The sequence below is a fragment of the Cebus imitator genome, unplaced genomic scaffold (genome assembly GCF_001604975.1).
Source record: "Cebus imitator isolate Cc_AM_T3 unplaced genomic scaffold, Cebus_imitator-1.0 Scaffold111, whole genome shotgun sequence".
Taxonomy (NCBI): domain Eukaryota; kingdom Metazoa; phylum Chordata; class Mammalia; order Primates; family Cebidae; genus Cebus; species Cebus imitator.
In genome coordinates, this window is record NW_016107426.1 from 565,967 (window position 1) to 579,050 (window position 13,084).

The window sequence follows — 13,084 nt, forward strand, 5'->3', positions numbered from 1 at the left end:
TCTTTCTTTTTTTACAAAAAAAAAAAAAACTTGTTGAATGAAAGGATTTCATCAACAGGAAAGATTTCGAGTAGCTGTATTATCGTTCCTAATTCCTCACTCTCCTCCTTTAAAAAAAAAAACCTCTGTGAACTTTAGTGTTCATTATGTGTCAGGCACTTTTCTAGCTACTGTAGGGGCTAAAAGGCCTGCCTTCAACACTCTCATAGTCTAGTAATTCTTACCTAATATTTCCATTTCACAGCTTTAATACTTTATAATAATCAAATATTTTATTACCCGTAAGTGTGAATATATAAGCGAAATTGTACAATTCTCAGTGTGAGCAGTATTACCCCCAAGGGGGCAAAGATTGGTTCTTAGAAGGTGAAAAAAACATGAAATCTTTCATGTATAAAGCATAGGTATACATACATTAAGGTAAATAGATACACAATTTATCTGTGGTATTAAAATTTTATTGACGGAAGACTATTAGGAATTAAAATGGCTCGGTGGATTGTGATGGTGGCAGGGGGATGATGATTTTTTTAAAAGGCTCAGAAACTCTGAGCTAAATATATTGCAATTATATTTATTTAGCAAAAGCGTTTTAAAGAAAAGAGATCCCTTAATTCTTTAACCAGCTACTTCAAAATTCAGACTTTTGATAATTAAGATTTTTCCATGTATTTTGCATATAGGTATATGTTGTTGGAGGCTACGATGGGCAAAACAGACTTAGCAGCGTAGAATGTTATGATTCCTTTTCAAATCGATGGACTGAAGTTGCTCCCCTTAAGGAAGCAGTGAGTTCTCCTGCAGTGACTAGCTGTGTAGGCAAACTGTTTGTGATTGGTGGAGGACCTGATGATAATACTTGTTCTGATAAGGTAAGCCATGTACTTTTAAAGGAAACACCAATGATAAGTATAAGAAGGGAGATACAGAAGGTTCATCAAGTAGGTAGCCAGGTCACTTTGTGTGAGGAGTCTTTTAAAATTTTTCTGGTACTATATGCTTTGGAGAAAAACATTGAATTCTGGGTTGCTAAAGTGAGACTCCAGATGTCTGACAATTTGCTCTAACAAATGTGATTCAGTCTTTTTGAAATGAGACTATCTGTAGCGATTTTATATTAAATAAATTTTTCTGAGCCTTTGCTATCATCTACAGAATGTAAAAACTATAGAGAACACTGTTGGGAAGTGAATTAGCAAAGGATAAGACACAGTAAATAAATATGCTCCTTCTAACTGGGTCGTTTTCTATATACTTTTGAAGTATTTTTCAGAACATAGAAAAGAAAAGGAAACCTCTGTAGTGTAAATAAAAGATGAGTCAAAGTTGCTCTGGTTCATCAAACTCCTGGGACCAAAGAATATGTGCTATCCTGACATCTCAGGAAATATCATGTTTATTCTGGCAAAAGTCCCTAATGCCTAGCTGGCTTAGCAATGTTAACGGAATTTTGTCAATCTATTAATTCTTTTTCTAAATTCAGTTTAAAATAATGTGATCAAATGTTACTTATTTAGAATGTATTAATTCAGAATTTGTGATAATTCAGAGCATGCTGACTGCATTGAGATGTGTTCGTTTTCTTTTGAAGAAAGGGCTCCCTAAAAGCATTAAGAAGTTATATTCAGATTTGAGGCATACTTATCCTACATAACACAATTGTAAAAAAATTGAGACTGTTAACTTTAGTGGACAGACCTGGTGGCCATTCATTCTAGAAGCAATCTGTGTGTTTTTGGTACTCTGTTCTGCTTGATAGTAATACATTTGCATTTTATTTGAGAATGTTCATAATTCAGACATTTCACTATCAGGCTAACCTCTCTTAATTCTCTGAATGAAGGGGATTTTATTTTAAATAATGTTTGTATGTATTTGGTAGACTCTTTATTAAGTACATTTCCATTTTTGTTTAGAAATTTTAATTGTATATTTTTATATGTTATTAGGTTCAATCTTATGATCCAGAAACCAATTCTTGGCTACTTCGTGCAGCTATCCCAATTGCCAAGAGGTGTATAACAGCCGTATCCTTAAACAACCTGATCTATGTTGCCGGTGGACTGACCAAGGCAATATACTGTTATGATCCAGTTGAAGATTACTGGATGCATGTCCAGAATACATTCAGCCGTCAGGTAATAACATAAAGCAGTACAAAAGAAAAATACATCTAAGAGGGACCAAGTGCATAATCATTATTAATACACTGTAATTTCAACTTTAAAATATTTCAGGCCGGGTGTGGTGGCTCATGCCTGTAATGCCAGCACTTTGCAGGGCTGAGGCGGGTGGATCACTTGAGATCAAGAGTTCCAGACCAGCCTGGCTAACATGGTGAAAACCCATTTCTACTACAAATACAAAAATTAGCCAGGTGAGGTGGCATGAACCTATAATCCCAGCTGCTCAGGAGGCTGAGGTAGAAGAATCACTTGAACCTGGGGGGCAAAGGTTGCAGTGAGCCAAGATTGTGCAACTGCATTCCAGCCTGGGCAACAGAGCGAGACTCTGTCTTAAAAAAGTAACTAAATAAATAAAATATTTCATGTTTGCGTGAATTATTTTATAATTTTGCTTAAACTCCACATAAAGCATATGGCAACCTGTTTTGAACTCCTTCCAAGGAGTCGTTTTATTGAAATAACTTCATTTTTACCATCCCATGCTGAAGTATCTATTGCACTTGGGCTGTTGTTTTTTTTTTTTTCTCTCTTGATCTTTTTCACAATCCTACTTCAGTCTTTATCCCCTCTCTCATATTTCAGGAGAGAAAAAATGTTCCCAAATTGATTGCTTATTTTTATTAGAGGCTAGGAAATCTGTTAATTCTGTTAAAGGAAATGGCTTTGCACAGCTCTGTTTCATCCATAAATTGTACCCGGAGCCCTACTCCCTCCCACACCGCCACCTCCCAAAAGGCCTTTTCTCCACCTTTTTATTCATGGCTCTGTTCTTTTTCCTTCTACCCCCAAAATACTTGATGATTTTGATGCTGAAAATCTGGCTCTACGCATACCTTAGAGATGTACTCTCAAAGGTCATTGCTAATAATCTCCTCACTCTCCTTCACACTCTCTTTTCTACCCAGTTCTTAAACATGAGTGCTCCTTGAGCCTCCTGTGTCCTCTTCTCAGTTTATACTCTTTCCTGAATTATCTCATTTACACCTCAGCACTGATAATTTGCAAGTCTTTGTCACCATCAGAGCCTCTCTCCTGTGGTCCAAACTCAAATTTCTACTAACTGCCTATGTGATATTTTACATAGGATTTCAAGACTTTAAATTTTTTTTTTTTTTTTTTTTTTGGAGATAGTCTTGCCCTGTCACCCAGGCTGGAGTGCAGTGGTACAGTCTTGGCTCACTGCAACTCTGCTCCTGTGTTCAAGCGATTCTCCTACCTCAGCCTCCTGAGTAACTGGGACTACCGGCATGCACCACCATGCCCAGCTATTTTTGTATTTTTAGTAGACAGGGTTTCACCGTATTGTCCAGGCTGGTCTCGAACTCCTGACCTCATGATCCGCCTGCCTTGGCCTCCCAAAGTGCTGGGATTACAGGCGTGAGCCACCACGCCCGGCCAAGACTTTACATTTAAAATAGAATTCACCTTCTTCCCCAAACCTACTCTTTCTGTATTTCCAAATAACTGAGAAACTTAATTTACTAGATTCTCTTCTCCAGCCTATCAGTTCTCCTATTTTTTCATTCCTATTGTTTCTATATTTGTTCAAGTTCTTATCAATTTTTACCTAAACAAAACCAATAATACTCGAATTAGTCTTCCTTTCTCTGATATCTTATCTTTCTAGCTCATTTTGCCATCAGTTATTTTTCAATATATCTATCTATTGTCTTTCTTGATTAGAAACCTATTAAATAAAATCCAAAAGTTTTACTGCTTCATTCTAGACCTTCTGTTACCTGACCTTCATTTCACATTCTGTAACTTTACCTCAGATACGTTAAGTATGTGTCATTTGTAGTCTCTAAACAGATCATAAATGTTCTTGCCTTGGTTCATGCTGTCTTCTTAGCCTGTAATGCCTTTTTTACCTTCTCTACTTATAATTCTACTCATCTTTCAAGGACCCCTTCAGTTACAACAGAGTTTAACTTGGCCAAAATGAATCTTTTTTGCTTTCTGATCTGTTGAAGCACTCACACCTCTTATGGCCCTTGTATATTCCCTTGTGAGTATAAATATTTATTACCTATACTGGAATTTAGTCTTCTTGAGGACACTATTTGTTCTAACTCATCTTGTATGTATCTTGCATTTATTTGTGCATAGTAAATATGTGTATTGAATAAGTAAACAAATTAGGAAGTACCAAAGGGACTTGATTTTAAGATAATCTTATTTGCAAGAGACATTAGAGATACAGGATAGACTATAAGGATAGTGAATAGGGTTTGAATATAACATCATTTTTCCAAAGTTGTTGACATTGGGGTATAGTCTCCAATTAGTAATGTATATGGAGTAACATTGCCCCAGTTGATGAAAGGGACATAATAGCCACTTCAGCTTTGTGGTACAAAATGAGCATTACCTTTTATCCCTCTCATATCACATTTAAGTAAAAATGAATCACATTTCTCCAGCTCAGTGACCTCTCCTGGAAAATCATTCTCCAGCCCTACAGAGGTGCGAGTGTACCCTGCTTGCATCAGGATCCTCATGTAGTCAAGTATTGAGACTTACTTGTAATTTTTTTTTAATTGAAGCTGCTTTTTATTGGTTTATTTCAGTGAAGATTGCAAAGAATAATGCATTTTTGTTAAGAATTACTGTTCAAGCCAGATGCAGTGGCTCATGCATGCAATCCTAGCACTCTGAGAAGCTGAGGCAGGAGGATCACTTGAGGCCAAGAGTGAGGGGACCAGCCTGGGCGGCAGAGTAACACCCTATATCAAAAAAAGAAAAAAAGAATTACCATTTATTCGGAACTTTGCTATATTATGTAAACCAATAACAGTTTAGGAAGATAATTACCAGCATTTAGCATATTGCAGGGCATACATGAATTTTTTTTAACTAGATTATTGAGATAAAACTGAGGGGAAAAAAAAAGGACACACATGGCACATTTTCTGTAATTAAACAACATTAACTTTAGAAATATAATGAACATAAAACATTTGGATCAGAAGTATATGAAGTCTAACAAAGACAAATTGTCGAAGTTCAAATCTAGTACTGGGATTTAGGGGATTATTTTCTCTCCTGTGTTCACTCTTACTCCAAATACTACTAAATATATCTATGCACGCATCAACCTTGACTCACTGCAACCTCCACCTCCCGGGTTCAAGCCATTCTCCTTTCTTAGTCTCCCAAGTAGCTGGGATTACAGGTGCATGGCACCACACCCGGCTAATTTTTGTATTTTTAGTGGAGACAGGGTTTTGCCATGTTGGCCAGGCTGGTCTTGAACTCTTGATCTCAGGTGATCTGCCCACCTTGGCCTCTCAAAATGCTGGGATTATAGGCATGAGCCACCACGCCCCACCGTATGCGCATATTATTGATAGGTAATGTTTGAGCCAGGTGTGATTGTCTACCCTTTTAATGCTAACCAATGAAAATGGATAAATCAAACGAATTTCATTGTATACAGTTAAACAAACCCAGTACTGTTGCTTTTGAAAATGCTTAGAATATTAAATGCAAAAAAGAGCTGAAAAAAATAAGGTGTTTATTTTATTATTATTTTTATTTTATTTTATTTTATTTATTTATTCATTTATTTATTGAGACGGAGTTTCACTCTTGTTACCCAGGCTGGAGTGCAATGGCACGATCTCGGCTCACCGCAACCTCCGCCTCCTGGGTTCAGGCAATTCTCCTGCCTCAGCCTCCTAAGTAGCTGGGATTCCAGGCACGCGCCACCATGCCCAGCTAATTTTTTATATTTTTAGTAGAGATGGGGTTTCACCATGTTGACCAGGATGGTCTCGGTCTCTTGACCTCGTGATCCATCTGCCTCAGCCTCCCAAAGTGCTGGGATTATAGGCGTGAGCCACCTCGCCTGGCTTATTATTTTTATTATATAAAAAATATGGACACTTCATGAATTTGCGTTTCATCCTTGCGCAGGGGACATGTTAATCTTCTCTGTATCATTCCAATTTTAGCATATGTGCTGCCGAAGCGGGCACAAGGTGTTTATTTTTTACAGTCCTAATGGACCCAACTTATTTCTGTTTGTTCTTCACCATCTCCATGCCTCTTTTTACTTTTCATAATTCCTAAAAACACAACTTATTATTCTAAACATAATTTGCTTTTTAACTTCTGCCAGGAACATCCTTTAAAAAAAATTATGAGATTTTTTAAAAAAGTCAATGATGAAGACTTTCTCTCTCTCTCTCTTTTTTTTACAATGGACCCCAGATATTTACAATGTCATTCAAGATTAGAATAATTAAATGAAAAGAAACCTGATTCTTTCTATTGTTGACATTTTAACATTTAAGCATATAAAAATAATGAGAGGTATGTTTTTTTGCAATATTAGGATATTTCAGTCTTTGAAAATAACAATTAAAACTTTATGTATTGATAAATTATTTTTCCTATAGCTGCTCTTACTCCTGAGTGAAGACTAAGTTTTTTATATAGTATAAACAAACACATAGAGTAAATGGTATTTTACATAGCATGAAAGAAACTATTATATCTGATAGATGTAATTTCCTGATATGAATACTTGGTTTCAAGGTTGTTTGCTTTATTTAATTCTGAGCATTTTTATCTGAAATAATATTAATTACCAGATCATGTAATTATATATTGTTTTAGAATCATCATCAAAATAACTAAGTTTCAATATTGGGAACTAGCTTATACCTGAAAACCAAGGTTTTTGTTTGTTTTTATTATATTCAGAACTTTTAGAATTTATAGAAAGAGCTCATTGTGCTTTTACATGAAAAATATTAGAGTTTGTCCCATAATTGGTGCAATTCATGGGAGTATGGTATTCTGAATAAAAGTGTCATTCACTATATGACAATGGGCTAAGTCATTCTGGGTGTCTATAAACTCTAATATAGGCCAGGTAGGGTGGCTCACGCCTCTAACCCCAGCACTTTGGAAGGCCAAGGTGGGTGGATCACCTGAGGTCAGGAGTTTGAGACCAGCCTGGCTAACATGGTGAAACCTCATTTCTACTAAAAATACAAAAAATTTCCAGGGGTGGGGACTCAAGCCTGTCATCCCAGCACTTTGGGAGGCCAAGGTCAGTGGATCATGAGGTCAAGAGATTGAGACCATCCTGGCCAACATGGTGAAACCCTGTCTCTACTAAAACTATAAAAATTAGCTGGGCGTGGTGGTACACACCTGTAATCCCAGCTACTCAGGAAGCAGAGGCAGGATAATCACTTGAACCCGGGAGGCAGAGGTTGCAGTGAGCCGAGATCACACCACTGTACTCCAGCCTGGTGACAGAGCCAGACTCCGTATCAAAAAAAAAACCAAAAACAACAAAACATTAGCTGGGCGTGTTGATGTACTCCTGTAATCCCAGCTACTCGGGAGGCTGAGGCAGGAGAATCACTTGAACCCAGGAGGCAGAGGTTGCAGTGAGCCAAGATTGTGCCACTGCACTCCAGCTTGGGCGACAGAGCAAAAACAAAACAAACTATATAATATAGGCATTTTTAAGTACTCACAAATTCTTTCCGACCTAAAGATAGTATCCTATTATATAAATCCACCAAGATTTAATTTCTTCTATAAGAGCAAAATTTATATACAACAAATTTGGTCAAGTAAAAATGCTTATTGAACTAATTGGTAGAACCTATTTCATTGTTGGTTATGTGGAACCAAGATTATAAGATGCAATAACTATCTGAATTAAAGTGAAACTTTAATTGGAAATGGAATAATATCTAACCTGTAGCATAATCAGATCCATGTGATAGTGAGTCAATTGTTAGTATAGGTTTTGGGTTTTTTGGGGTTTTTTTGATACAGAGTTTGCTCTTGTTACCCAGACTGGAGTGTAGTGGCATGATATCGGCTCACTGCAACCTCTGCCTTACAGGTTTAAGCGATTCTCCTGCCTCAGCCTCCCCAGTAGCAGGGATTACAGGTACCCTGCCACCACATCCAGCCAATTTTTTTTGTATTTTTAATAGAGACAGTGTTTCACTGTGTTGACAAGGCTGGTCTTGAACTCTTGACCTCAAGTGATCGACCTGCCTTGGCCTCCCAAAGTGCTGGGATTATAAGCATGAGCCACCACGCCCGACCAGGTTTTTGAAGAATCACTCTCATTCTTGCAAAAGTATTTGTTTTATATATAGTAACTGTATTATTGACAGGGAATAGTAAAATTTAGCTAAGAATGCCATTGTGTGGGAAGTTAACTGTAAGATGTTATTTGAGTCATTTCCATGGCCCAGCCAAGGCTCCTAATAACAGTGTTTTGTTAATTTAGTTATAAATCTTTCTCTTATTCATTCAATTTGTGGGTAATCCTATATAATGAATATTGTTCCTACTCCTTGGTCATGTAACCACCACTTTCTGTAATAACCTTCCTGTAATAGGAGAAGCAAGCCAGGCTCTTTGAAATGCTTTTGCTTAACTACCGTTAAGTTAAAAGCATTTCATCAGTCCACATCCTACCTCCCACATGTTGGCTCCAATTACTAACATAGAATCTTTTTTTTCCCAACTTTTATTTTAAGTTCAGGGGCACAAGTGCAGGTTTGTTACATAGGTACACTGTGTCATGGGGGTTTGTTGTACAGATTGTCTCATCACCCAGGTATTAAGCCTGGTACCCATTAGTTAGTTATTTTCCTGATCGTCTTCGTCCTCCCACCCTCCACTCTCTGAAGGCCCTAGTATGTGTTGTTCTCCTCTGTGTGTCTCTGTGTTCTCATCATTTGGCTCCCACTTATAAATGAGAACATGCAGTATTTTGTTTGGCTATGGCCCCCAGCTCCATCCATGTCCCTAAAAAGGACATGATCTCATTATTTCTTATGGCTGCAGCTAACATATGATCTATCTTGACATTCATTTTATTCATGCAAAATTATCCAGCACTCACAGCACAGAGTTGGGCAAAAGGAGCTTAGCTTATATCATGTCTCTCTTTTTTTGGCTGTGTTAAAGCATTATTTTGCTTTTCTGTTTGTTACAAAATCCTTTATCTTCAATGGTTAATTTTATTTTTAATGTATTTGGTTAAACAGGAAAACTGTGGTATGTCTGTGTGTAATGGTAAAATATATATCCTGGGCGGAAGACGGGAAAATGGAGAAGCCACAGACACTATTCTCTGTTATGATCCTGCAACAAGTATCATCACAGGGGTCGCCGCAATGCCCAGGCCAGTGTCCTATCATGGCTGTGTGACTATTCATAGATACAATGAGAAATGCTTTAAACTCTAAAGCCGGGATACCTCACTGAAGAAGCCACGCCGACCCAAGATGAGAGGTTTTAAAAACTCTAGAGTGGGAACTTGACATATCTCCTTTGTGCCATATGCAAAAAATAGTAAAAATAATAATTTGGTGCCTTTCACCTCAAAATATCAATCTTTCAAACTGTAATAAAGCCTTTCTTGTAATTGAAAAAAAAAAAAACTTTTTTGTTAAAGGTAATGGTGGTTGTTACTTGGCCTTTGAAGAGTGTACCTTTGTAAGTATTTGTGAGAAGCCTATGTGAATTGGGAAATCATGCCTGTTTGCATACCTTTTAGGAACGTGTGAATGGTGTCTTCACTTAATATGTATGTTTATCTCTATGTATATTCCTTATTTTGTCATATGTGTACAGAAAATTGCATGACTTGAGGCATCATTTAGGTTGAAAAAGTTAATGCTTAGAATGCATTCTAGGAGAAAAAAAATAGTTTTACAAACCTTTGTTGTTAACAAAGTATATCCAGATTGATTAATTTTATTGAAGGATTTTTTTCTGTAATTGATAAAAATGTAATGACAACAATTCAGGTATCATAAAATACTGACGTATTGTGACTTTATTCTTAGAATGTCTGTCTTATATTAAACATGTTTTTAGGGGAAGTTAGGTAGGAGATATAAAAATAAGTGACCCTACAAGGGGGATTAAAATTACAAGTTAATTCTTAGGGAAAAAATGGAATGGCCATTGAAGGAAAAATAACCCACTATGGCTCTCAAAGTTTTTATGCATCATCTCTTAAATCCTCTAAGAAAGCTTCTTTTCTTAACTTGATAAAGCAGTTGAAACCCATTTTTGCAGTATCATCTTGTGAAAAACAAGGATGGACAGCCGGGCCCAGTGGCTCACACCTGTACTCCCAGCTACTCGGGAGGCTGGGGCAGGAGGATCACTTGAGCCCAGGAGTTTGAGGCTGCAGTGAGCTGTGAACACACATTGTACTCTAGCCTGGGCAACAGCGTGAGACTGTGTCTCAAGAGAAAGGAAAAGGAAAATAGGGACAGGTTTCTTCCCTAGCCCAATAGGGTTTGACCTCATGAGATTGGTGCTTTGGTGAGGACCCCTTCCTTGATTATCCTACTTTCTAGTGAACAGCTAAAATTCCTGAGAGTCGCTACTGTTAAGGAACCTTTAATAGCATCAAGCAGGGACCACCTATCTCAGTGGGTCCACTTTTCTTTTAAAATTAGTTATCTGAAAAAACTTAGCAGTAGTTCCCATCTTGGTTCCCATCTTTAAGGTAAGTCTTTCATTTGGTACCCATTGTGTAAAATATTAATCAACATTTTCAAGCTTCTTTGCAACAGACTGCTTTTTTCTAGGTTTCTCAACTCCACTTCATAAAGCTTATCAGTTTTCAGAGAGGAATGTGAATTTTTTTTCTAATGCAAATAGATGGATATGGCAGGAACTACAGCATAAGTGATTATTGTGATTCTGGGTGGGCGGACATAATTTACAGCATTTAGGGATGTTCTAGGTAGACTGCTGTAGTTTCTCCTCCAGACACTGTTGTCTTTCACATTATAATTTGTATATTTCTTGTGATAGGAGGGATGATGCAAATATGTAATTAGAGTGTCACCAGAATTTTGTTAAAACCAAGGTTGAAATAAAAAGCCTAACATTGGTAAGCTACATTTTTTTCTCATCCTAGAATGATACAGAGATTTCACATAGACATTTTTAAAGCTTTAATGCTTAGCTAGAATCTACATTCTGAAGAAAATTCTAAAAAAATTACAAATTTTTAGGGAATTTTTATTTTTCAAATTACAGTTTTAAAATGATATATACCATTTTGTGATAACAGCAATTCAGAAAACAATTTTCTATCATCTTAGTTGAGACTGTAGGTACAGTTTGGATACTCGTGTTTTAATTTTAAAGATCTGCATTATACTCATAGATGATATAATCTACTTAGTTCTAGAAATTCTTTACAGTAAATGGGATAATGTGTGAAAAAGTATTTTGTAAATGCTGAGATTCTACAAATGATAGTCGTTATTTTTCATGTGTATTTGTAAGATCATGCCCATTTCATGAATACAGGACTTCACGTAAAAAAAGACTTTCTGAGATAACTTTGTATTCTAGCATTTTTGTCTATTGTAAAAAGTATTAACTATTTATTTTGTTATACATTTATTTTAATAGCCATTTGTTTATTATAGTAAATTTGAAATGAAATCCCGAAAAACAGAATTTGTTTAAACACAGACCTCACACCAATATTAATTTTTTTCTCTACATAATTTAAAACTACATAAATTAAGTAGTTACAATTTATATTGAAGGCCACCAAAACCTTAGGTTGAATCTTAGAAAATTTAAATAACTATTTTTAAAGTTATTCAGCTGATGATTTTAATTTTTAAATTATCTTCCTTTACTAATTCTTGATAAATAATAGCATTACCCTTGATAAAAAAGAATTTGAGTAGAATTCATATATCAAAAGGGTGTCAAATTGGTATATCAATTGGTGTCAGATTGTATTCATTCTGTCATCACATAAAAATTTTTCTTTTGATAGATGATCATATGAACCTTTGGTTTATAATCTATATGTACATGTGTATATATGTAGATAGATTGTATGGTGGTATACACAAATATATACAAACACCAAGAATTTTAGCAGTCTGTGATGATCAGAAAAACACATAAAGTAAAAATTAGTTGACCATGTGAAATTCAATTATGGAAGATTTTTTTATTTGGGTATTTCTAGAACTTTTTTACATTTGAAAGTACATGAGGAGTGTTAGTAAAGATGACTTATGTATAATCAGAATATTTACGACAATATAGTTTTACAAGGTCAGAAGAGATGAGTTTGCTAAACCCAGCTGTGATAAATCAGTTGGAAAGGGAATTAAAAGGTATGCTTTGTAGAACAGAAAAGTACAATTGGTTTTTTTTGTTTGTTTGTTTTTGTTTTTCATGAAACTTAAACCTTCTCTGTGTTTTTCTTCTTTGTGAGTTGGCTACACAAGGGGTCTAATTTTTACAACAGTAGAACTTCCTCCTTTTCTACTCTCACCTTCACACTGACTTTACTGCACAGGTGTGAATTACTATCGTATTGAATCTTCAGTAACCTTTTGATTCCTAGGTGACTGATATATAGGTATTTACTCCATTTAAACCAGGTGTTAAGATGATGTAAATACTCAGGGAGGGTATTAACTTGTTACTTTTGCCTGTTTGGGGTGTAAAGTGCCATAACTAAATAGTCTTCAATTCATGATTCTAGAGTAAGTTTAATTTGATAAAGGGGCTTCACACATGGCGGTGGTTGAACATTAATTCTTTTATATTTAAAAAGATGAAAATGTTTGTGGAGTGATACATTTTATCATAGTGAATATGAATTGTTTATGTATCTCTACTGTCAAATAGCCTTTTTGAAACTCAGGAAAGACAAAGGTTCAATTACACCACTTTTGTCAATAAGCAAACCAGGTATTCTTTTTTTCCTGTTGTCTGGATATGGCAATAGATTTTTTAAATTGCTGTGAGAACCCATATATGAAAAGAGAGGAGTTGAATTGTTTGTGTGTGCCTTTTATGTCTTGAAATTTATATGTGGAAAAAGATGACATCTATTTCAAACT

The 13,084-nt window shown here is 35.8% G+C and overlaps 1 protein-coding gene and 1 non-coding gene across 5 annotated transcripts in view; one reads left to right on the top strand and one right to left on the bottom strand.

Moving 5' to 3' along the window:
• The window catches only part of KLHL24 (kelch like family member 24), a 50,989-nt gene that overhangs the window by 36,284 nt on the left and 1,621 nt on the right, over positions 1–13,084 (top strand). For 3 of the 4 annotated variants that reach the window (XM_017538301.2, XM_017538300.2, XM_017538299.2), the window contains 3 exons: positions 684–872; positions 1,950–2,138; positions 9,224–13,084. The exon at positions 9,224–13,084 is cut by the window's right edge and continues 1,577 nt beyond it. In XM_017538301.2, the coding sequence (XP_017393790.1) occupies positions 684–872; positions 1,950–2,138; positions 9,224–9,424 (579 nt within the window). In that variant the 3' untranslated portion in view covers positions 9,425–13,084. The remainder of the gene's footprint in view (positions 1–683; positions 873–1,949; positions 2,139–9,223) is intronic. The other variant, XM_037741927.1, reaches the window with a different exon arrangement.
• On the bottom strand, positions 6,060–6,166 carry LOC119472670. Its single transcript, XR_005201836.1, has one exon. It is a non-coding gene; the product is annotated as a U6 spliceosomal RNA (small nuclear RNA).